At 43.2% G+C, this 23622-nt stretch overlaps 1 protein-coding gene across 3 annotated transcripts in view; it reads left to right on the top strand.

Annotated features, from left to right (window-relative positions):
• The window catches only part of LOC143299668 (uncharacterized), a 20474-nt gene extending 1963 nt beyond the window's left edge, over positions 1 to 18511 (top strand). For all 3 annotated transcript variants that reach the window (XM_076612997.1, XM_076612996.1, XM_076612995.1), the window contains exons 2-4: positions 80 to 209; positions 12951 to 13503; positions 14660 to 18511. In XM_076612997.1, coding sequence (XP_076469112.1) covers positions 13027 to 13503; positions 14660 to 14929 — 747 coding nt within the window. In that variant the 5' untranslated portion in view covers positions 80 to 209; positions 12951 to 13026 and the 3' untranslated portion in view covers positions 14930 to 18511. The remainder of the gene's footprint in view (positions 1 to 79; positions 210 to 12950; positions 13504 to 14659) is intronic.
• The last annotated feature ends 5111 nt before the right edge of the window (positions 18512 to 23622 follow it).

Here is a 23622-nt window from a genome sequence, read left to right on the forward strand (position 1 = left end):
AATGGAAAACGGAACGATTTTGATGCATAACATTTCTTGAAATTAAAATAGGAATACAGCATTTCTTTTTCTTTTTCAGGCATGCCAGTCCTGCAGAAATAGAAAGAAGCGGCCACAGAAATATACGCACATATCCGCCTGCCTCCGCCTGTCGTCCACGCTCCTTCGTGTGACAAAGCAAGAACTGTACATCACTGTATAGCAACAAGGTAAGCTATTTTAGGCTTTAACCCAACGCTGGCACAATTGTCCAAGTTCATACACAGGAGTTTTGATGGAATGAATGTTTTCTTCCCTTACAATATTTGATTCAGCGGACTGCAGTTACGTCGATTGAGACTGTGCAGTGCAGCGTCATTGGGGAGAAAATGATACTGGCCATCTGTCACAAGTGTGTACATTTGTTATCAGGGACAGTTTTTATTGCAGTGGCAGTGAAAACATCGCGCACCACATAACATATTTGATTCCCCATCTGTTGCACATTCCAAGCACGTCAGCTAATCCGCCCCCTTTCCTCCACTTCACATTCACGCACGTATACACAGACGCCCGCTCGCATGCAGCTTGCATGGACACATCGATAAGTGAGTAGACTATCTGGCTATATCCACAGTTCTTCCGCTCTACTCCTCTGTGTGACTGGCAGAGTGAACGTCCACGCCTTATTTTGAACACCTGATTTCGTCTTGAGGGGGGAACATTGTGGATATTTAGCCGACTGCTCATGCGGTGGACCCGTTACAGCATTTTCCACTTAGGACACAGCACAGACTGATTCCGATGAAGCGGACTGATTGGTAACGGTCGGTTGGAGAACGTTCATCTTCATAACGAGTCGATTAGACTAGGTCAAAAGTTCAGACAGCCTGTGTGATGAAGACTTCATTAAAAGGAGCTTTGCACTATACTTACTTTAAGGGATGGGGCGGAGGAGTGGGGGTGGGGAGGATGGAGGGGGGTGGGGGGCGGGATCACTGGGGAGCTATAAAAGGAGTCTGTGATTTAAGTTAAATGGGATAAGAGGAGGATGCGAAGACTTGAAACACACAGAACTGAGAGGGGAAAATCAGCGTCATTGAATAGTGTTCAGTTACCTTGTGTGTTCGGCGACACATGTTTTCATTAAATATTGCATACCACACCCATGCAGATTGAAACTCGAACCAGACATTTTTAACATGGGAAGGAAGGAAGGAACAGTTGCTGAATCTGGAGTGTGGGGAATGGACGCTCTCTATGAACGTTTTTAAAGTCAGTGAAGTTCAGAGAGAGGAAGACACAAGGGAAGAGGGTTTGTGATGTAGAATAGATAATGCTGATGGTTTATGTCCACTCACCTTTCATATGTTCGATGACACATGTTTGTTACATTTGTTACTCCATACAGGTTCTTTTTCAGGTTTCTACGTCTTTTTTTTTGTGGTCGTTTTTTCATAAGCCCAATGCGGTCTATGGGTTTGAATGATATGACGACTTCAATCTGTAAACATTGTAGTTATCACTGCAAATCAAACCATATTGCTTATCACAGACGTCTGCAAGTGGCAGTTTGAAGGGTAAAAAAAAAAACCCCAAACCCGCCAGATACCTAAACAGGTTCAGTTAAAAGACCAGTACAAAACCAAATTTTTCACGTGAAAAATCGATTTATGCACTTAATATTTACGTCCTTTAGGAACTGAAAAAAACTGAGTGGAGCTTTTCGATTGGGTGTTCATGCAGTTTAGAAGTGTTCGTGCCTGGTATGCACATCCATGCAGTCAGTCAGCATATGTCAAGGGGGCAATACTGAGATGTTTATTGCACAATTCGTCACAGAGCTGCTTCACCTTGATGATAATGATGATAATAAGCACTAACCCAGTGGCTCAAGGCGCATTTAGCGTTTGGTGTACGCTAGTACACTGCACGCTATAGTATGAATAAGACACGGTGAGATACAAATTCGCTGAAAATATTTCAAAAGCACAGTAACATAAATTACAATTCGCACACCTATGGGTCTCCCACCTCACTTCCTTCCCACACCCCTAGACGATCTTGGTTGGATCTGCAATTAAAACATGATTCAACAAAATGAATGTTTTATTATTAGATGAGAAAGATTGGGTAGTTGAACGGTGTCTGGTATTTTGTGGTTGAGATTTCCAAATCCAAGGTTCGTGGTGAGCAAGGTAGGAATGTGCCGGCTTGATGAGGACGGTCCTCTCTTTCCCATTGACTATGGCAGGACAGGAATTTCTTGATATGGACTGCTTTGGAATAGTTTTGTCAGGTTGTTGTCAGCATGACGTTAGACACAGACATTACACGGCAGATTCTCTAAGACCTTGTTTCGTGATGTTCCGTCGTGGGCGCTAATGGACTTTTTGAAAGAAGTGAACATTTTGTAATCAGATTTGAATGTTTTAAATTCTTGAAGATTAAAAAAAAATCCTTCCGAGTGAAGATTGAAGCAGTGATTAGTTTTTATTCCACTTAAAAAAAACATCACACACACACACACACACACACACACACACACACACACACACAAAACACCACCACCAAAACAACCACCCTTGACCTAGATGCCAAGGCGGCAATAGCCTTGAGATGGCCTTAGTGGTCGGCGAGGCTCTTAGCAACACTGATAATTTGATTTGATGTGAGGATGTATGCTTCTTGTTAGAGGTGTTTTACTCATGGCTTTACCTTGGGTCTGATGTCTATATAATCATGTGATGCGGAAAAGTTCCTGAACACCAAAGTCCCAGTTTGATAAACTCATGAACTGCTGAATGGTCAGATACTGCACTTCATCCGTGATTTACCATTAGTTCTGTGCTTTGGCCACTGCCATGCAGTAACACAGGAACATAAGTCAGTGCACGGGGTCCACACTGCACGGTATACATGTAGTGACAGTGGTACATCTGCCTCAGGAAGAGTTGGAGTTACAGGACGTACCCACTCAAGTGCAGTGGTCTCAGCTCATTTGGTAAAACGGGATTTTTTATTTTTTATTATTATTTTTTTTACTGTTGCATGGTTACATTCATGTCTGAAACCACCTCAGCTGTGTGATCTCTCTAATGAGCTAGGAAAATAAAGGCTTTTTCTAGTGGGAATCGCTCAGTTTGATAGAGCAAGGGTGGCTAAGAGGATAGATATGGCCCTAGGTACTTACATATAGATATTAATATCACAAAGGATAAAGCCCCTGCCTTTTATGGGCTTCTAAGAAGGGATGGACATAGTTCTACACAGGGATGTTAAAATCACCTGGAATAAAGGTACTGCCTTTCATGGACTAGAGGATGGACAGAGTCGTACATATTGATAAAACCACCAAGAATGAGGGCACTGCCATTTAAGGACTTTAGAGATGGACAGAGTCGTACATATGGATGTTTGAATCACCAAGAGAAAGGACACTGCCTTTTCTGGACTTCGTCGATCGTCGTAGGTGTACATATGGATGTTAAAATCACCAAGAATAAAGGTACTACCTTCTATGGACTTAAAGGATGGACATTGTCGAACATACTGATAAAATCACCAAGAGTAAGGGCACTGCCTTTTAAGGACTTAAAGAGACGGACAGAGTCGTACATATGTATGTAAACCAACAAGAACAAAGGCACTACCTTTTACGACTGAAGAGATAAAGTTGTACAAATGGATGTTTATTACCAAGAGTAGGGGCACTGCCTTTTCTGGACTTAGGAAGGGATGGACAGAGACGTTCAGACACTAGTTTTAAATCGCCGTGGACAAAGGGTAAGGGCGCAAGAGTAAGGGCGCTGCCTTTTATGGACTTTAGAGATGGACAGAGTCGTACATATATGGATGTTAAAATCACCCGGTAAGGGCGCAAGAATAAGGGCACTTCCTTTTATGGACTTTAGAGATGGACAAAGTCGTACATATATGGATGTTAAAATCACCAAGAATAAGGGCACTGCCTTTTCTGGACTTACAGGATGGTCATTCGTACATATACTAGAATCACCAGTGATAAAGGCACTGCCTTTTAAGGAATTAAGACAGAGTCGTACATATGGATATTAAAATCACCAGTGATAAAGGCATTGCCTTTTATGGACTTAAGAAGGGATGGACAGAGACGTTCAGACATCAGTTTTAAATCGCCGTGGATAAAGGGGATGCATCTCATCGAGTCGTAACGAAAAGAAGGGACGTTCACGTTCTTTTATATGGATGTTGGAATCACGGAAGCCGATAAGGGGATTGTCCTGGAGAAACTACATTTAAGAACTTTGGAGTTCAGGAATGAGGAAGAGAAAAAAGATTGCTGACCTATGAATGCAGGAGTTGGAAGCTACAGGAGAAGGGTGCAGTTCACAGGTGGCATTAGAGGAGTTCGATAGCGAAGATGCCAGCAGCACAAAGAATCCGAGTAAAACGCAGGGTGAAGCACTTGTAGTCTGGCAGCGCAAGGTCAGCAGTAAATTTATTGCTCTGTCTTGTGAGGATTGGCAGGGTCTGGGCGTACTTGTTACCTGGTGGTGTAGGGTCATAGCACTTGGTCATGTCTTGTGAAGGTTGGCAAGATTTGGGTGTACTTGTAGCCTGGAGGTGTAAGGTCATATCACTTAGTCATGTCTTGTGAGGATTGGCAAGATTTGGGTGTACTTGTAGCCTGCAGGTGCGAGGTCATATCACTTAGTCATGTCTTGTGAGGATTGGCAAGATTTGAGTGTACTTGTAGCCTGGAGGTGCGAGGTCATAGCACTTGGTCATGTCTTGTGAAGGTTGGCAAGATTTGAGTGTACTTGTAGCCTGGAGGTGTAAGGTCATATCACTTAGTCATGTCTTGTGAGGATTGGCAAGATTTGAGTGTCTTGTGAGGATTGGCAAGATTTGAGTGTACTTGTAGCCTGGAGGTGTAAGGTCATAGCACTTGTTCATGTCTTGTGAAGGTTGGCAAGATTTGGGTGTACTGGTAGCCTGGAGGTGCGAGGTCATAGCACTTGCTCATGCCATGTGAAGATTGGCATTGTCTGGGTGTACCTATAGCCTGGCAGTGGAAGATCACAGTGCTTGGTCTTGCCTTGTGAAGATTGGCATTGTCTGGGTGTGAAATAAAAAACCAAAACAAAACGGAAAGGGAATCAGAACTGACAAAAACGTTGTCTTAGAAAGCGTGGGTTCGTTCAGCAAGGTGGCGGTGAATTTCCTTTGGTACAGGAATTACTGGGACTGAAAGAGACATGTGCACTGCAGGGATAGATGTGATTAAAAAAATATATTCATTTATTTATTTTTTTGTTTTGTTTTTGACTCTTGATGCCGAGATTTCGGTGAAGAGCGGTCACATAAGAATACATGGTGGTTGGGCGAAATCAGTTGATCATTTCGTTTAACCGGCTTTGCATTTGACAATGTTTTGTCAGAAAAGTCTGAAGACACCCACTACAGTCTACACACTACTGTTTCACGTGCACTATAGAGCAAGTAAACAGTGCACCTTTGACCGACATGTGTTCAGAAATTCATACAAACTGCAGCTATGTGATTCCATGTCATAGAAACACACCACATTCGCGCGCGCGCACATACACACGCGCGCACGCACGCATCCAAGCGCGCGCTTGCGCGCTCCTCCCCACAGTCCAATATATCTTTTAGTGAAAAGACGTAAAATCGATGAACAACGACATAAAAATAGTACTCTGCATGCCAAGAATGTAAAGTGACACCTCCCGACAGTGTTATCAATCTGTTTACCTTCACAATTGTTCGGTCGATCGGTCCAGTGAAGGTTTGTCGGGTGTATAAACTACTAATCATTGTGCAGGTGTTCATGAAATAATATATGTGTGCGCTTGTGCGCTTTGTTTCCCTCCCCTCCGCCGCAAAACACACAGCCAACAGTGTATGTGTGAAGGTCGCGAGAAAGGGTGAATCGATCACACCAGTGTCATTGATCGAACTATCAATGGTTTATTGGTTTTTGGCCTAACCTGCTGTGAATGATCAGTCTAGCTCACTAAACGTATATATTGGAAACTGATTTCGGCCCCATATGATAACGCTCAATCAGCGATGTCGGGTCGGAAACCGATCGTTGACAATTTTAAGAACTGGAGGATAGCCATATCCGTGATCTCTCACCTTAAGGCGTGTTGTTGTCGTTTTGTTGTTTCATTCTATGTAGTTTTTATTGAACTTACTTTGATTGTGTAAATTAGTATTTGAAAAAAAAAGTGTCCAACGTGCTGGCAGCCCAGTGATGCCCTTTGTGGTTGGCTGTGCTGTAAACATTGAATTCTTTGTTGCATTCTTTGTCATGAACGTGCACATTCGTGTATTTTGAAAGAAAACCCCCCCCAACAAAACAACCTACAGAAAACATGATTCAGACAAGCTCGCAGCACTGTCATGGCCTCCGCGGTTGGCTGTGCTGTAAATATTGAATTTCTTAATGCATCTTTGACGTGAATGTGTACATTCGTATAATTTGGAAAAAAAGAGAAAAAACAAACAAAACACAAACACACAAAACTACCCCCCCACCAAAAAAAACAATAAAAAAAAAACCCACCACCAAACAAAACCCAAAACAATTCGATTCTGACATGATCGCAGCACTGTGGTGGCTTCAGTGGTTGGCAACGCTATGAACATTGAATTATTTCATGCGTTCTTTGACGTGGTTGTCAACACCTGGCCTCCCTTTCGTTGACTCGAGTTTAAAACATGTTACACGTGGGTTCACAGTCGCATAGTTTATTGCCTGAAAGCGACGACCAGTTTAATGCATGCATTCTTTCAAACCTCAGACGTTTCGCGCTCAGAATCTGTAATGATGTATACTTCGCTTTGGAAACGTCTGTGACATCCTGGCAAGAAAACAAAATGCTCAAGGCATGGGTGGAAAAATGCATGCCAGCGTGGTTGTCAATGACGATGGTTCATTTTAGTGAGTTGTGCTAGCAGTCACAACTGTTGCGTTCTGTTCAACATGCGCAATCATTTATAAGCGCGGTTGCACGGGCAGTAGTTCTGGACTTGCACAGGAAGAATGATGCAAGCAGTGGAAATGAGATGTTCAGGAGAATCCTATTGGCATTTCCCACAATGACCACACAGCAGAGTAGTCGGGGAAACCAAACAGCACGTTGGACGGTATGAAGACCTGACCACAGTGAAGGAGGAGGAGGAGGAGAGAGGATGATGTGACAAGATCTGAGGGGCTTTCTGGGACCATCCTTCAGGGAACAGTGCAGTGGAAAAGGAATCGAGGAAGACGGCGAAAGAAGTGGGCAGGCATCAATGAATAGACCAGAGGGGAGGTTTCCCTGTCCCACGACCACCAGAAATGGAAAATGTCGGCGATTCGTTCAACAGTGCAGCGCCCCCAAGGGCATGCCAGGTTTATGGGACCAGTGACAGTGATGGGAAGTAGCCAGGGATGCCGTGCCTTCATGGCAGATGACAGGAAACGGATACTATGTGAGCCTGCGTGTTTCCTTTGATATAAAAGCCAGCAAGGATTGGTGGATGGCAGATTTCGTGCTGATTTGCCGCTTCTTGGCCATGCTTCATAGCGTGTCCAAGTGAACGCGCGCGCGCGCGTGTGTATGTGTGTGTGTGTGTGTGTGTGTGTGTGAGAGAGAGAGAGAGAGAGAGAGAGAGAGAGAGAGAGACTTTGTACCAATGAGAGAGAGAGAGACTTTGTACCTATGTGTAGACGAGCGTGCAAACAGCGCTGACGCACACGCACTGAGCCGAATATCGGCTTTGTCTGTTTCTCTGCCGTGCAGGCAGGCAGGTACGCACGCCCTGCCTCCCTCAAGTTGAGTATGTGTGCGCGCGCGCGCGTTTAAATGCAGTTCTCGACATAACTGTCGAGATGCTGCGGTGCATTTGAATCGTTCGTCTAGATTTACTACTTAAAAGAATGTTGACGTTCAAAGTTGGACCTGGCCGTAGTACCCCATGCAGTCATGCCATACTCCAGCACTGGCCTGACACTATCGGTGTACAGCATTCTGAGGGTGGTGTTGTCTGCGCCCCGTGTTCTTGGCAGCTTCCTCATGAGGGCAAGTCGTACTTTTGCTCTTGATTCTACTTTCTCTGCTTGCTTCGTCAACGTCAGGCGTTTGTCAAACGTGACTCCCAGGGAGTTTGTCCATTGATGTGCAGGTTGGCCTTCTGTTCTTTGGGTGAGAGGCTGAAAACTGTTAGTGGTCTTTTTGGCATTGTCACCAGTTACTGTTTGTCCAGCTTTCGAGAACATTCAGCGCCTGCTGTAGTCTGTAGTTGGCAGTTGTGAGGTGTTTTTTCCGAGCACCATAGGACAAGATCGTCTACATCGATGGCTCCATGGCTTTGCGTGGCACATCTTTGACGATGTCGTTGATAAAGACGAGGAATAGTGTAGGGCTGAGGACACCACCTTGAGGAACTCCTTCTCTCAGTGTCTTCTTCCGACTGTATGCTCCATTGACATGGACTCGGGCCCTCCTATTCAGGTACTGTGAGATCCACTGGTACATACAGCCAGTCACACCACTCCTATAGAGCTAATTCTGGAGGCCACCGTTCCAGACTTCGTCGTGTCGTATGCCTTTTCCATGTCTATACACACCGTCAGTGTATGCTGTTTGTCCTGGAAGCCATTCTCGATCTTCTGGGCTATGTAGGTCACTTGGTCCTCAGTGGAATGATGTTGGCGGAAGCCTGCCTGCTCTGGAGTGATGTTCTTCTCCAGGTGCCAAACTGGGCGCGAGTTGATCATACGCTCTAGGAGTTTGCCCACACAACTGTTGAGGCTGATGGGGCGATAACTATCAGACTGGTAGATCTCAAGATCTGCACAAACCAGTCGAGGCCTACAAAGAGCTGAAAGAAACGATCGATTCAGTTTTTCTTTTATGTTCGTTCCAGTTTATTCAGTGTCCACTCTATGATATTTATATGCAGTAAACACGTCGATGGTGTAGTTAGTATTACTGTATATGTTCTGTCCAGAATTTGTATTTCTTTTAATTGTGAAAAAGAAAAACGAGGTCATGTTTTCGAAGACAACCTATCTGCTAGCAGGCGCAGCTAAGTGGGAAACGGTTTTAAAAATATTCGGATTTCGAACAAAATAATCTCAACGAAATAAACCGTTAATGATTCGGAAAAAAGGGGCTTAATTCGGGAGACTTAAACCTGTTACTGGCATGACTGAAGATTTTTTTTCATACTATGTTTGAGTCAAATTTGGTATTGGCATACAAAGTATTTCCAGAGAAAATGGCAATGTTAAAGTTTACCACGGACACAGAAAGACACGCACAGACAACCGAACACTGGGTTAAAACAGACTCACTTTGTTTACACAAGTGAGTAGAAAATTCTATGATCTGTCATACCATGTCATAAGTATTGTCAGGGTGAGGGTGGGGTTAATATCGCGAGGAGCAATACCCCATAGCTCCCTCCCCTCCTAACAAAAGTTTGTGTCGTAAGTTCGTGGTGAGTATGGCTGATGGGGGGGGGATATGGGAGTGGGCGAGGGGCGCAGGAGGAGACGGTGGTCAACCATGTCTCCATCAGAACAAATAGCCTCTTTCTAATGTGTTTATGCATTCTGCTAGTTTAATGAGGGGGGTCCATCCTAGTGGGCCCTTCCTAATTGTTGTCATATGTGCATGCTAGTTTTTCTGTTTCTAATAATTTTCTTAAATCTGATAAATGTGTGTAGATTTCAGTGCAGGGGTCAGAAAGGTGTTCCATGCTCATGTTTTGTCCGCACTTGTTACATCTGATTTGATTAAATTGTGTTTTGAGGCCATCCGTTCTGAGGCGGCAAATCAGCTTGTTGATATGGAGGGGGAGGTTGGGGGGGGGGGAGGCTGAAGGAAAAGGCCGCACCAAAGTAGCTGGTGGACATATCTACCTGCTCTTGTGAAGTGCCTTGGGTGCTGTTGCCTCCAGTGCTTCAGTTGCTTGGCCTTGGTCTCTACTTCATAGTAGCTGGTGGACCTATCCACCTGTTCTTGTGTAGTGCCTTCCTTCGCGAAGGAGTTGCAGTCTCATTGCCCAACACATTGCAGTGAGAGAGAATCTATTGCAAGATGACAGCGTGGCTCCCGCAAAGGGAAACAAGAGTGGAGGACAGGTCATTTAGGTCAGTGTTTGTTGGACTGTAAGGCCAGCTGGACGGACAGGACATCATTCAGGAAAACTACGTTGTGGGTGGGATAAGCGCTGACCAAAATTAAAATAAGCCCAACAAAGATTTGTTTTGTCCCAAATTTTCAGTTTTAATTGTCTAGATCACAGTGAGACGCGTGCAGAAATGCTGTCGCTTTCAACCTGCACCTCTTTCATCCTTATGCACATGAGTAAAAAAAAAAAATCATAAGATACAGGCACTTCAAAATGTGCAAAATTAAAACATTAAACTCTAGAATGACAGTTCACACATGCAGCAGTTAACAGTAATATTGATGTTAAAATCAAACGCCTGTTCCACAGGACAAAGATGATGAAATTGTTGCATTTCAGTGCTTTCCCACCACAACACCTATGGGTTTCTAAGTGCCCATCACAAACATTACTCACACATACCTGCAGTAAACATTTTTTTTCTGTCCACTATTTCTAATTTCTCCACCCCATGCTCTTTCTTACTCAAGGATTCAGGCATAAGAGTATGCATGGAACATCCTGACACTTTCTTCCCTCCACCTACCCCAGCAACCTTGTCTCGTCACACCTATCACACATCCTTGAGCAGCAATACGACACGGCGCATTGTTTTTCAACGTTGTTGGCAAATGACCTGGACAAAAATGCCCACAGTTGACACAGAACAATTATAATCTTTCTGGTAACGTAATGTCTTGTGATAATGCGGACTGGGTGAAATTTCTGCCTGGTTGGTTCGGCCTGACGCAGTGTTGGCATGAAGATCCACTGGTTTTGTAGTCTCAGGAAGGCATCAGTGGCACGTACGATCGACCGGCATGCAGTAAGTTAGTTGACAAACACCAGCCAGGTCAGCCACATCTTGAAATGTGCCAGTGCCAAATTTCAGTCGCATTTAATCTTGGTATTGGCGTAAGTTGTCTACCATTCTCGGTATTCGCTAAAGTCGTCCGCTGTGAATCCCACTGCCAATATATTGTATCGGACAATTTTTATCTGGGCGTTTCCCATGAAAAGAGCCCTAGGAAGGATGGTGGTAGAATGGTTTAGGTGCTCAGTCTGCCAGTACAGAATCCCTGAAGTTCTGGGTTCGAATCCCGCTTTCGCCCTTTGTCACAAGTTTGGCTGGAAAATCAAAGAGAGCGTCTAGTCTTCGGGTGAGACGATGAACCGAGGTCCCGTGTGCGGCACGCACTTGGTGCACTGAGAGAGAGTTGTCCTGTGGCAAAATTCTGTAGAAGAAACCCATTCTGATAGGTACCTCAACCTCAACCTCAGGCCCATAACTACAAAGTAGTCGTTGGGAGAAGCCTGAGGACCGCAGACGCAACCTCCCTTCTCCCCCTGTCTCTGTCGGCAGCCGCTGGCAGCAGCTCACGTGTGTGGAGTCCGGTCCATTGTTTGATGTTCTCATGCCAGTTCTTCCGCTGTCTTCCTCTTCTTCTCCCGCCCTCGATGGTGCCTTGGATGATTGTTTTGGACAGACTGGTGTCTCGAGTGTTGTGCCCAAACCATATCAGCTTGCGTCTCTTCACATTTGAAAGGAGAGGTTCCTGAGGTCCAGCAGGGTTCCTAATTCTGCTTCGTACATGTTCATTGGTCCTGATAGGTACACAAATACATATGCATGCACTCAGGTTCTAAGTGCGTTGGGTTGCTGCTGGTCATGCATTTGCGTTGCAGATGTGGTGTAGCCCATATGAATTTGTCTGAACGCAGTGATGCCTCCTTGACAAAATTGAAATTGGACCCCACGTAAACGTTTTTTTTTTTTCTTCTCCATCAGTGGTGAAGCCGCCATCTCTGCAGTGGACGAATAGTTGTATTACTTCGTCCTTTCTTGGCCAAATTTTCAAAAGGACTTTGGATTTGTCTCAGTTACAGCAGTGAATTTCTGGTACGCTTTTTTTTTTTTTTTTTTTTTTTTTTGCATTCTTTATCGATTTGCTTACATTTATTTCGGAGTGTCACATAAATAGATTCATAGTTTTAACAGTGAAACTTAACGATTTTTATACCATCTCGTCCAATCATACATGGATCGGCTCGAATTCTAACTGGCCCACTAGAGGCGACACAAGGTGCTACCAGCAACAAACAAGCAATTTCGATTGTGTTGTGCGAAAAATCTTTCTTCCGCAATCGAAAATGACGTTATACTGATGACGCATCACTTTGACGAAAACATTTTTACGGTGGTCGGAATCACGTCAAGATCGTGTTGTGTAAGAATTCCCAAGTCGATACACGAGGTACGTCCAGCTCTGATGACCCTTGAGATCAGCTGGGTCACAAGCTGACTGGGTTACAAACCACAATGCAAAATTCGCTGGTGATGCTGCGGTTTTGAAATTAGTTTGTGTTCCGACAGTCTGTGGCTGTTTCACTCACCTCTCATCCCTGTTCTCTCACACATGGATTCGCCCAATCGCTGTTTGAACGAGGATTTAAAGAGGTAACACATAGGAATAATTCATTTTATGATGCGATGGTTTATTTGAAAAGATAACAACTCGTTTATTCAACTTTGTTTCAAATTGATGTCTTGTTTAGTTTGAAAATAATGCTTTTACAGGTGTATGATTTTTTTTTTTATATCTTCAAATGTTTGGCTTGCTGTCAGTCCTGAAATGACATTGAGGTCGACTGGGCTGTAAACGTGAAGTAACATTAATATTTTTTGCAGCTGATTAAAATGTTGAATTGGAAACTATTAGAGACTGACCATAGACAGCCGTATCCATAAATGACTGAAATTGGTGGACTAAGGGCAACAAACAAATGTTAACTTACAGGATGCCCAGCGCTTGATTCGCACCCCGGTGACGTCATCTCTTCTCAACCACAACCCCTCACTGACGTGACGGCACGATGACGACAGAGGGTGGCGATGACGACGTGGCGCGTCAGCTTCAGCCTCACCTCAGCCCTGCCCGACAGGGCGGTCCCTCCGCCGCCGTGCAGGCCTCGGACGTGAACATCGCCGTGGGCAACAACGGCTCCGGCGACACGGAAACCGTCGGCGCGCAACGCAACTGGGAGACGTTCGACGAGGATGCCGTCGTCAAGCCAGAGCAGCCAGCTTCGGAGGGGGGCGTTCCGGTCAGTCGGACACAGCACCCTCGGAGCACCAGCAACGAACCCGGATCCGCCACGGCGAATGGCGGGACGGCGATGGGTTTGGAGCCTGGCGCAGCGTCTCAGCCGTCAGTGGCGTTCAGCAACAGGAGCGGGGAGGTGGTGATGACCGGGGAGGGCGTGACCCAGGGGCCCGTGATCCAGACGCGGCACATGGAGGAAGGGAAAATCCACGAGATGGACCGTCCGCTGCAGCCCAGGAGGATAAGGGTGAGTGGGTTTTTGTTGTGTGTGGGTTCTCTGATTTCTAGATACACATCTGCAGCAACCCAGGAGGATAAGGAAATAGAAAGAGAAAAGGTGTTTAGAACATTCTGTTAATCAAAATCCTTTAACGCCGTGTGTGTGTGTGTATGTGTGTGTGTGTGTGTGTGTGAGAGAGAGAGATCTAGTCATAACTGAACAGATGTTTATCAAACATTTGTATCACTGACAGTACGACAAAACATATCAGAGACGTTACTAAAGGAAAACGGTCAGGAAAAAAATCTCTTTTTTTTTTTAGCTAGCGTTTGTAAATAGAATATACGTAAAAAATTTACAAGTATACGTCACGGACACAATAGCTGAGTGGTTAAAACGTTGGACTTTCAATCTGAGGGTCCCGGGTTTGAATCTCGGTGACGGCGTCTGGTGGGTAAAGGGTGGAGACTTTTCCAATCTCTCAGGTCAACATATGTGCAGACCTGCTAGTGCCTGAACCCCCTTCGTGTGTATATGCACGCAGATGATCAAATATGCACGTTAAGTCCTGTAATCCATGTCAGCGTTCGGTGGGTTATGGAAACAAGAACATACCCAGTATGCATATCGGCGAAAGCGGAGTATGGCTGCCTTCATGGCAGGGTAAAAACGGTCATACACGTAAAAACCCACTCATGTACATACAAGTGAACGTGGAAGTTGCAGCCCACGAACGTAGAAGGAAAAGAATATACGTAATAACTTTATCTATTCAATAGAAAAAGTTTATTCTGTTACATCATGTCATTGATTTTGTTCAATCAGTAAATGACAGATTTTGTTATATAGTATATCATTAATTTTGTTAAATCAGCAAGTCAGTTTTTTTTTAATCTACTTTGTTCATCATTGATTTTGTTAGTCTGGTATGTGCTGGTGATTCATCGTCATTTACGGACTGTTTTTGCACAAGTAAAGCGATTTAAGCTGTATTAGGGAAATTGCGCTGAATGTTTGTGTTTTTTTTTTATTAGTAGTAAAATAATGTTGTTCTCTTATATTATTATTCTGATGATTGTTTTTACTATAAATGTTATTTTGCCCTGAAATGGTCCCTTGATGGTGGGCTGGGCAATAACGCAACATGATTTGATTTTCTCATTTATTTTTTGGTCATGGCCAGATGCTGAAGATCATGAGCGTGGTGGCGGCCATCTTTTTCTTCCCCACGGGGATACCCGCAGTGTACTACGCCTGGCGGGTCCCGGGCCTGTTGGCGGAGGGCGTGATGCGGGGCAACATCGACTGCGCCCTGAGGGCGGCCCGCTTCAGCCAGCGCTTCGTCGTCCTCTCCGCCGTCCTCTTCGTCATCATCGCCGTCCTGGTGGTGGCAGTAGTGGCCAGCGAGAAGGCTGACTTCCGCTACGTGGCGCACAGCTCTGCCCATGGCTAGTGGGCGTGGTGGTGTGAAGGGGGTTGGGGGGGTGCACTCCGTGGAAAGAGTGTTGGAGGAGGTGGGGGGGAAACCTGACTCTAATTCTTCAGTTCATGGAATCTCCTGACTCTCTTCAGTTCATGGAATCTCCTGACTCTTTCTTCAGTCCATTGAAAGACCATGTGAGTGTGTGGATCTTCTTCAGTCGTAGAAAGTCCATGTGAATGTGGGATCCTGATGTGTTCTTCAGTTCATGGAAGGTCCCCGACTCTCCCTTCAGTTCATTGAGAGACCGTGTGGGTGTGAACCTTACTCATTCTTTAGTCATGGAAAGTCTGTGTGACTGTGGGATCCTGGCTAGTTCTTCAGTTTATGGAAGGTCCCCGACTTTGTATTCAGTCTATTGAAGGACTGAGTGTGGACCTTCTCATTCTTTTGTCATGGAAAGTCTGTGAGTGTGGGCTTCTGACTTGTTCAGTTCATGGAAGGTCTTGTCTTAAATTTCAGTCTATGGAAAGTAAGTCCGAAAATGGACCTGGCTTCAGTCCCTGGAAAGTCGGTGTGAGAGTGGACCTAACTTATTCTCCAGTCCGTGGAAAGTCAATCTGAGAGTGGACCCAACTCATTCTTCACTTTATGGATGTTCCCGCCTCACTCTTCAAACCGTGGAATGTCATGACTCATTCTACAGTCCATGGATGAAGCCATGGAAAGTCTGTGTGATGATGAAAGATCTGCGCGTGTCTTCTGTTCTTCGGTGAGGAAGGAGTCTTCAGTTCATCCCGCCTTCGCCCACCGCCACCCCCACCCCCACCCGTTCGATTTGCCCACCCCCCTCACCCCCCAGAGGTTTATTATTTTCAATAAACACATGATGCAGTTACAGCCTTCCAAGAGATTTCACTGTGATTTATTTTCTTGTTCTGGAAAAAAGGCATATCAAAAATGTATGCATGGATTATTTGCTTATATTGCTTATAGCTAACTCTGCGGTGAGATTGTGATAATAAAATATTTACTATGGCTGATAACCTGTATATCACGACGTTAAACATTTTTTTCTGAAGTAAAAATTATGTATACAGTATGCAAGTGATGAAGTGAGGTTATGTGCAGGGCGTTTTGCAAATCTGTTGGAACAGTGATTATCAAATTTGCGTAGTAAGTCTTGGGTATTGTAACACAAGACGGATTTTGTATCTGTTGTCAAATGGTGATGCACTAATCATGGTATGAACAAGGTATCTTGTGTGTTTTTTGTCGTTGTCATATGTAATAGACAAAGCTGGGTGGCCATTTCCACAGTCTGAGAGCAGACTGGTGTCAGCATGTGCTTGTGGTCAGTAACTTAGGTTTTCTTGTGTCAGTATGGTTAACACTTAGTTCTGTCAGTCCTTGTATCAGGGCTTGAAAGGATTTTAAGGTGTGCATAATTATTTTTCCAGAGGACTTAAGACTGGAGACACAGCTCACTTTCAAGGGACTTTACCATACCAAATTCCCAAACTGCAGAATATGAATTTTGTATAACTTTTTGTCACAACAGATTTCTCGTTCTTGTTTTCCCCAGGGGCAGTGCGGCGATATATTGCAGCGCCATCCATATAGATTATTTATTCATTCCTGCAATTTTATTTTTGTGTCAGAGTGCATTTTTCGACATAATTTTGCCAGGGACAACCGTTTGGTTGCTGTGGGTTCTTTTACATGCGCTAAGAGCATGCTACACACGGGACCTTAGTTTATCGTTTCATCCGAATGACTGTCGTCCAGACCACCACTTAAGGTCATGTGAAGGGAGATAATAGCGAGTGTCGGATTCATTCCATTACGTCCAGATTCTCTCCTGTCCTTGGCGGACGTGTAGACACAAGGCCATCACTCAATTTGTTACGATCAGCCAGGGACGATGTGAATGTTTAACCTGTCAAAGACTTGGTCACTTCGTTTGTATTTCAACATAATGTCACTTTCTTTATATTTCAATGTAACGAGTGGAAAACTATAACCTGGACTTGAATGGGAAACCACTACCGATATGCAAGTGTTAATTCGGCTTGTTGTCCAAACAGAAATTCTTGGAATTCGTACTGGAATCAGTATTTCACTCTTTTCGTTCAAATGCAAAGAGAAGTGGCAGCATTTCTCCAGCCCTTTGAGAACTTGATTAATTGCAAAAGATAATTTGTTAAAACGATTGTGGCAGGAGCGCTTGCTAAGCCGTGTACGTGTGCGTGAATGTTTTGTGTTCAATGTGTAATAACTTGAAAATCCGTGTGAAGAACTTGCATGTACAGCATAATAAGAAACAAAAGTAAATTATATATTTTTTTCTCATCAGAAAAGCAATATATATTTTTTATCATCAGAAAAGTGATAGTTTCGTTTTCCATATTAAAACAGCATGGAATGTGTCTTCCACACCGCGATAACCTCGGCAGAAGGCATAGACATGAGCATTTATTTTCAGTTGCATTTAACTTTCTAGTGGCTAGAACCTGCATTTCATATTGTTTTTCTGAATATTTTCTGTACTCGAGTAAGAATCCTATTAAGTTAAAGAGAAGCTATACATTTTGTTTTGAAAAGTATTCAGTTGAGGCAGTTTTTTTTTTAATTGTTAAGACTTTAAATTATTTAGCTGTCTGTAAAGCTGTTCATGCATTTCGTGAAGACCAAGTTAATGGCTGTAAACGTGTTCAGGGACTGTCATCAAAACCTTTACCTGCCCTGTTGGTACAGAATATAAAAGCAACCCTCTTGGTATAGATTAATTAAATACTCGGGCTTTTAGCGTGTTAGTTTCAGAAACGTTTTGATCTTGTGGCACAAAGAAACTTCACTTTCAGGAGCGAATGGTTAAGTCATTCACTGTTTGGACAAATCCATATACGCTGCACCACATCTGCTAAGCAGATGCCTGACCAGCAGCGTGACCCAACGCGCCTTGGCCTTGAGAGGAAAAAAGGAGCGAACAAAAGCATGTCATTAATGTCGATGTCAAGATAGGGAGGTAATTTATGATCTGCCACATAACCGCTTTTGTTTTTGTTTGAAGCAGTGGTAGTCAGTCATGAAGTAGATTGTTAAAACTAGATTCATTTTAAAGGTAATCTAAAAGTCGTTTTGTAAGCTAAAGTATGTACATGCATTTTGTAGACCAATTTGATTTTCTGCATATTACATATTGTAACCAGACAATGCGTGTAGTTTGCTATTCACGCTTGCTAAAAGCTTATGCCGAGGATGTTGTTTACATTTCCAATGAACCTGTTTACTGTCAACAATTTACTTGTTTCACATACATAATCATAAATGAAACAGGAAAAGAGAAAGAAACCTAAGTAACAAGACTGAGTAATTTTGTTTCCATTTCCCATCTGTTACACATTTTGAAATTGTGGGTATACAGCTTTTGAACAGCCTTATGTGGACTTTTGCATGTTAATTTGTCATGTCTGTTACATGAGGTCTTTCAGTATGAACAGTATCTCCACCTTCTGGAAATTATGCCAGAATTAAATTTTTCTATAGTTTTTTTTTTTGTGTGTGTGCCTTCTCTGTACATTCCCTTTTTTCTCCACCAAGTGTTTGACACTTCCTCTTGCGATAAGGTAGTGACATTTCAAACAAGGGTGGGCACAAGCTGTTCATTCTGCAGTGTTATTTGCCTATATGACCGATGTGTGTTTTAATGTGTACATTTTCAGCACAGCCTGGTCTTGTTTGTCTCAAATGTGTCTAATGGTTAGAATATGTCATGAAATGTTTTCAGATGACAGTTTTGTGCTTACGCGGTTGCATTTTTTTTTTCTTCAGTTACTGCAGTTCTGATAATGGTCATGGATTTTAAGGAACCATGTCAAATTAGGTCGGACAGTGCTTGTCAGTGGTGTGGATAATCGGGTTTGAAATTGTCCCCAGAATGTATGACCCCATCGTGACCCCAGTTTCAATGCCCCCCTCCCTCTTGTGGCGAGTTCCGGTCAGTTTCTGACGTCCTCAGATTCACAGGGGACTGTCGTTAGAGGGACGTAGTGGCAGTCTCCACTTTGGGGTTGATGCTCAGTCACGCTCCGTGACCAAGCGATTGTCTCTGGTGAAAGGAGGCTCAGTAGGCAGTGTCGTGCGTGTGTTGGATCAGAACAGGCACTTGTGAACACCACCCAAAGTGACTTGGCAGTGACAGTGCCTAAAATCGAGAGTTCCCTGTGAATTGAGGTCAGCTTGCCGCCCACCCCCTCGCACGATGTTTGGAAAATGGGAGGTAATGTAAAATTGTAGATGCAAGAGAGAAGTTCGCCAGCTTGAAAATGTGCATGCATCGAACTTTTTTGAAGCTTGACTGTTTGCGCGAGACAAGAAAACGCGCACGTTTCCAAGCAGGCACACTTTCCGTTCGCCTTTCTCTTGCCTATCCTATGTTCAGTGGTGGTATGGGTGCTAGTCCTTGGCGTTCTGTGTCTTGGAAGTGGTCGATTCAGTGGTCCTCATCTGGTGTTTCAATAAAGAGCAATAGGTCCACTGGGTCGATCACTTTCAATGGCATGTTTCTAAGTCTGGGCCGCTCTTCCCCAGAGACAGACTAGCACCTGTACCACTCTGTGCATAGTGGGAGGGAGGCTGGCTCTTAGTGATAATCGGTAGGTTTCAACTTGCGATTTACTAGGGGGAGGAACGGCCGATTCACAAGTTTGGACTTAATATATATAGGGGTGCATCGGCCTTCTTTTTTTTTTTGTAAAAAAATATATACATGTTTGCAACCTTGAGATTGTCATTTGCAATTAATGAATAAATATTTGTAGAAACAAACATGGCTTGTATTGTCTGTTAATTGTTTTTTTTGTTGTTTTTTTTAAAACGGGGTGGGGGGAGGAATGGCCAACAAATTATATTCTAAGTCCAAACTGGATGAATTGGCCGTTCCTCCCCCATCTCGACAAAAGACAATCAACATCCATTCTGTTCTGTTTATTTTTTCGAACTTTTTTTCCTAGGGTAAATAGTTTACATATCGCATGGTTGTCGGCAATTACATGATTGACAAATCTGCAGTTTGAAAACATTGCAATGGGATTCAATAAAAAGCTCGCTTCTTTGTAACATGTCCATACTTTGTTTCATGCCAATTAAGTTTTGTAATATTTCAATGGCTAGGGTGTGGTCGGCAGTCACAGTTGTCTGACAAATCTGAACGAAAACATCCATGGGCGTTGGTCGGTGAGCTTTTTGTAAGGACCTTTTACCCATGGAGATGTTTTCCTTCAGATTTGTCATGTGATTTACGACAACGCGCTAATCATGGAAGTATTACAAAACTGAATTGGCAATTAAACAAACAAAAACACAAGTATGGACATGCTACAAATGAGTAAATTACCATTGAAAAAACAAACAAAAAACCCCACGAACTTCCTCACCAAAGCTCTCATGGGCCAAGGGAAACAACTAGTGTTCGGCCCAGATCTGGACCTTCCCAAATCCCTTGGTCCACTTTTGAATTCACGAGCGTATTTCTCACTATTTACATGAAATTTACATACTGCACGTTGAGTGGTCATTTTAGAAAGATACACTATATATGCTCAGGTGCCTAGCCAGAAATCTATTTCCGATTACTTTCTCAGTTTTTTTCCCCTTCTTCCTAACCCTTCTCTGCATCATTTCATTTTTAGCAAAAGGCATCCAATAAACAGTGAGTAAAACATGATAAATGTGCATTACCTATTTGATGCAAGGATACATTTTCACGTCGAACTGCATTGTCGCGCCCCGACCCTCCTTGGACGGGACCTACCTTCTCACACAGAAGGAATCAGGAACTTGAAAGGTTAAATAAAGTTTTATGACACGACAAACAATTGCAAATACAAACAAATGACAATAAAGAAAACCCCCAAACAAAAAGTATACTGTCACAAACTATGGCATACAACCCTCATGCAATCAAAGCACACACATGCACGCGCACACAAACATACACACACACATACTCATGATCACACACAAACTTGGATCCCGAGTGATGACTGATGATAAAGTCGATGTCCCTTCTGGGAACGTGAGGGAAAGAAGGGGAGGGGACAAACACAAATCTTGACCTCTTCCACATACCCCTACCGCAAACAGTGAGCGGCACTGTTGAGGGGGCTGGCGGAAAAGCTGGAGTGATGAAGTTCGACACAAGATGATAAACGACGATGCTGGGACGACGAGACGAGATGGACGAACGGGTGATGTTCGGGAAGGTTCAAAGGACGCAACTGGGCTGGGAAAAGGGACGAAAGAGAATAGCTGGGCTGTAACGTCCACGCTCAACCCAGGACGCTATTGGAGTCTGGCGAAGGGACGCTGCCAGTCTGTTGTCCCAGCGGACTCAGGCGGGAAGGGAGATACCAGGAACAGGCCTAAGGCCAATATTACTATGACAGTAATATCACAAACTAGCATAAACATAATAACGATTTTAAGACTTAATTCAATTACGTAATAAGAAAATCTGCTTTAATCACCGCACTTGGCAAACACGGCTCCGTTCCAAATAAGTGATTTATATAAAACCCGACCAAACGCAAAACAATAACTACTTCTACCACTACTGCCACCACTACCACTGGCACTACCACCACCATTACTTGGGAAATGAACTTATCCGAGACCTATTACAAGACGGGAAAAATTACAACAAGGAATTTTACTCAAAATCCCCCACTAGATGAAATCAGAAAATTAAGTTCTGCTAAATATATTGTGAGATGTACAGCAGTGGATGATTTTGAGGAATTATATATTAGGTCTGATATTGATTTTCCAAAAAATGCACAAAATAATTCAAATCTACAAACCATTCGCACATATGTGTCAGATATTTTAAATTCTTCAGACATTGATTTGCATGATATGGCACCTCGTGTTCTGGTGCCACCTGTCCCTCCCTGGGAGTTAACAAAAGCAAACGTCAACATATGTGCTTCTGACACAACAAAAGGAGAATCTCCACATATAATAGCAGCATCTGTCAGAATTGAATTAGAAGAAAATTTTGATTATCATTTAAAAGTTTACACTGATGGCTCGGTCCTGGATGATAGCAGTGCAGGATCTGCTTTTGTCATTCCTGACCTAAAAACAGAAAAATCATATTATTTAGGTAAGGGACATTCAATTTTTACAGCTGAATTGGTGGCCATCCTTATGGCTTTAAATCATCTTGTTGATATACCAATCATAATAAGTAATATCCTATTTTGTGTTGATTCTCAATCTGTCTTAAAAGGTTTGCTCCTTTTTGAGAATAATCAAAGAGAAGATTTATTTTTTGAAATTAGGTATTTATTGCACTCCCTATTTGTGAAGGGTACAAATGTTGATTTTTGTTGGATACCATCCCACACTGGATTCCGTTATAACGACCAAGCAGATAGGGCAGCAAAAAGGGGAGCAAAAAATCATATAGATAGTATAAAAGTATATTGCCCATTGTCATACAAGGAAATAAGCAATATACTAGAAAGAGACTTTTATAGGTGCTTGAATTCAAGTCTAAAACCTCGTCAGTTGACTCTCTCAGACTTTGGTCCGATTCGCAGACCAATTCTGAGCTTAGCTCTCAGACTATTATCAAATTCATTACGGACCAAGTATTGTTCTAATGTCAAGTGTATATGCTTTAATAACCTGACAATTGAGCATATAATTTTTCACTGTACCTTGATGAAGCCTTTTGTACACGAAAGTGTGTCTTCACAAGTGACTGAGAACGTTGATGTTTTTGACTTTTTGCATTCATTATCAGTTGTTTCGCTTGTCAGTTTAACGACTTCTCTTTTACGAAGTCCTTTAAGTAATTTCCTGTAACTGTATTTAGAGGTTTTTTTTTGTTTGTTTGTTTTGTTTTTCTTTCAAATTTCACCCACATTTTTACCCTCATTTGCCCAGTTTCCCCAAACCCTCCATTCATCCACATCTCCCACCCCTTCTAACCGATAATACTCAGATGTATTCATAAATACTTTTACAAAATGTCTTCAATCACCGTTATGTGTGACGGGACATTAAACAAAAAATTCCTTCCTTCCTTTAAAATCCCCCATAATACTAGGATGAGTAATGATTTAATACAGTGCAGCAAGAAAATCAATTAACCACGTATAACATCAAACAAGCTAGCCAACCACTTTTACACTTTACAGAATCATTTCGAAAGAGACCCCTTCCTATTTATCCAATGTAGCATTCACACACACAAAAAAGAATGATAACATTTAAACGTTTAACTGAAGATAAATACTGGCTACTTACATGGAACAACTTGTTCCCCTGGTGGACTTGGCTAGTCAGGAAAACCCAACTTCAACACACACAGGTGTTATACACAACTTGGCAATACATATTGCCACACCCAGAACATCCACACGGATGTTACTCTTGAGAGCTCTGCCGCGCGTCTGACTTCCAAAAACCAGTTTTAAAAATTCAGGTGATGCTGCCCTGAGTACAGCTTAATGGAAAAATAAAAACCCAGCACGTCAAAACCCAGGAAATGACACTATGTGAAACTCAAGCCCACAAAAACAACAGGCGTTCGAAGTTTATACATTATACAAATCCATCCCCACACAGGCACACGAAATAGGAAAAGGGTCAAAAGGTAAAAAATGTAATCCATCTCGCGACATGCATGAAAAATATATTTTCAGACACTTCTT

This window comes from Babylonia areolata, chromosome 25, assembly GCF_041734735.1.
Source record: "Babylonia areolata isolate BAREFJ2019XMU chromosome 25, ASM4173473v1, whole genome shotgun sequence".
In the NCBI taxonomy this organism is placed as follows: Eukaryota; Metazoa; Mollusca; class Gastropoda; order Neogastropoda; family Buccinidae; genus Babylonia; species Babylonia areolata.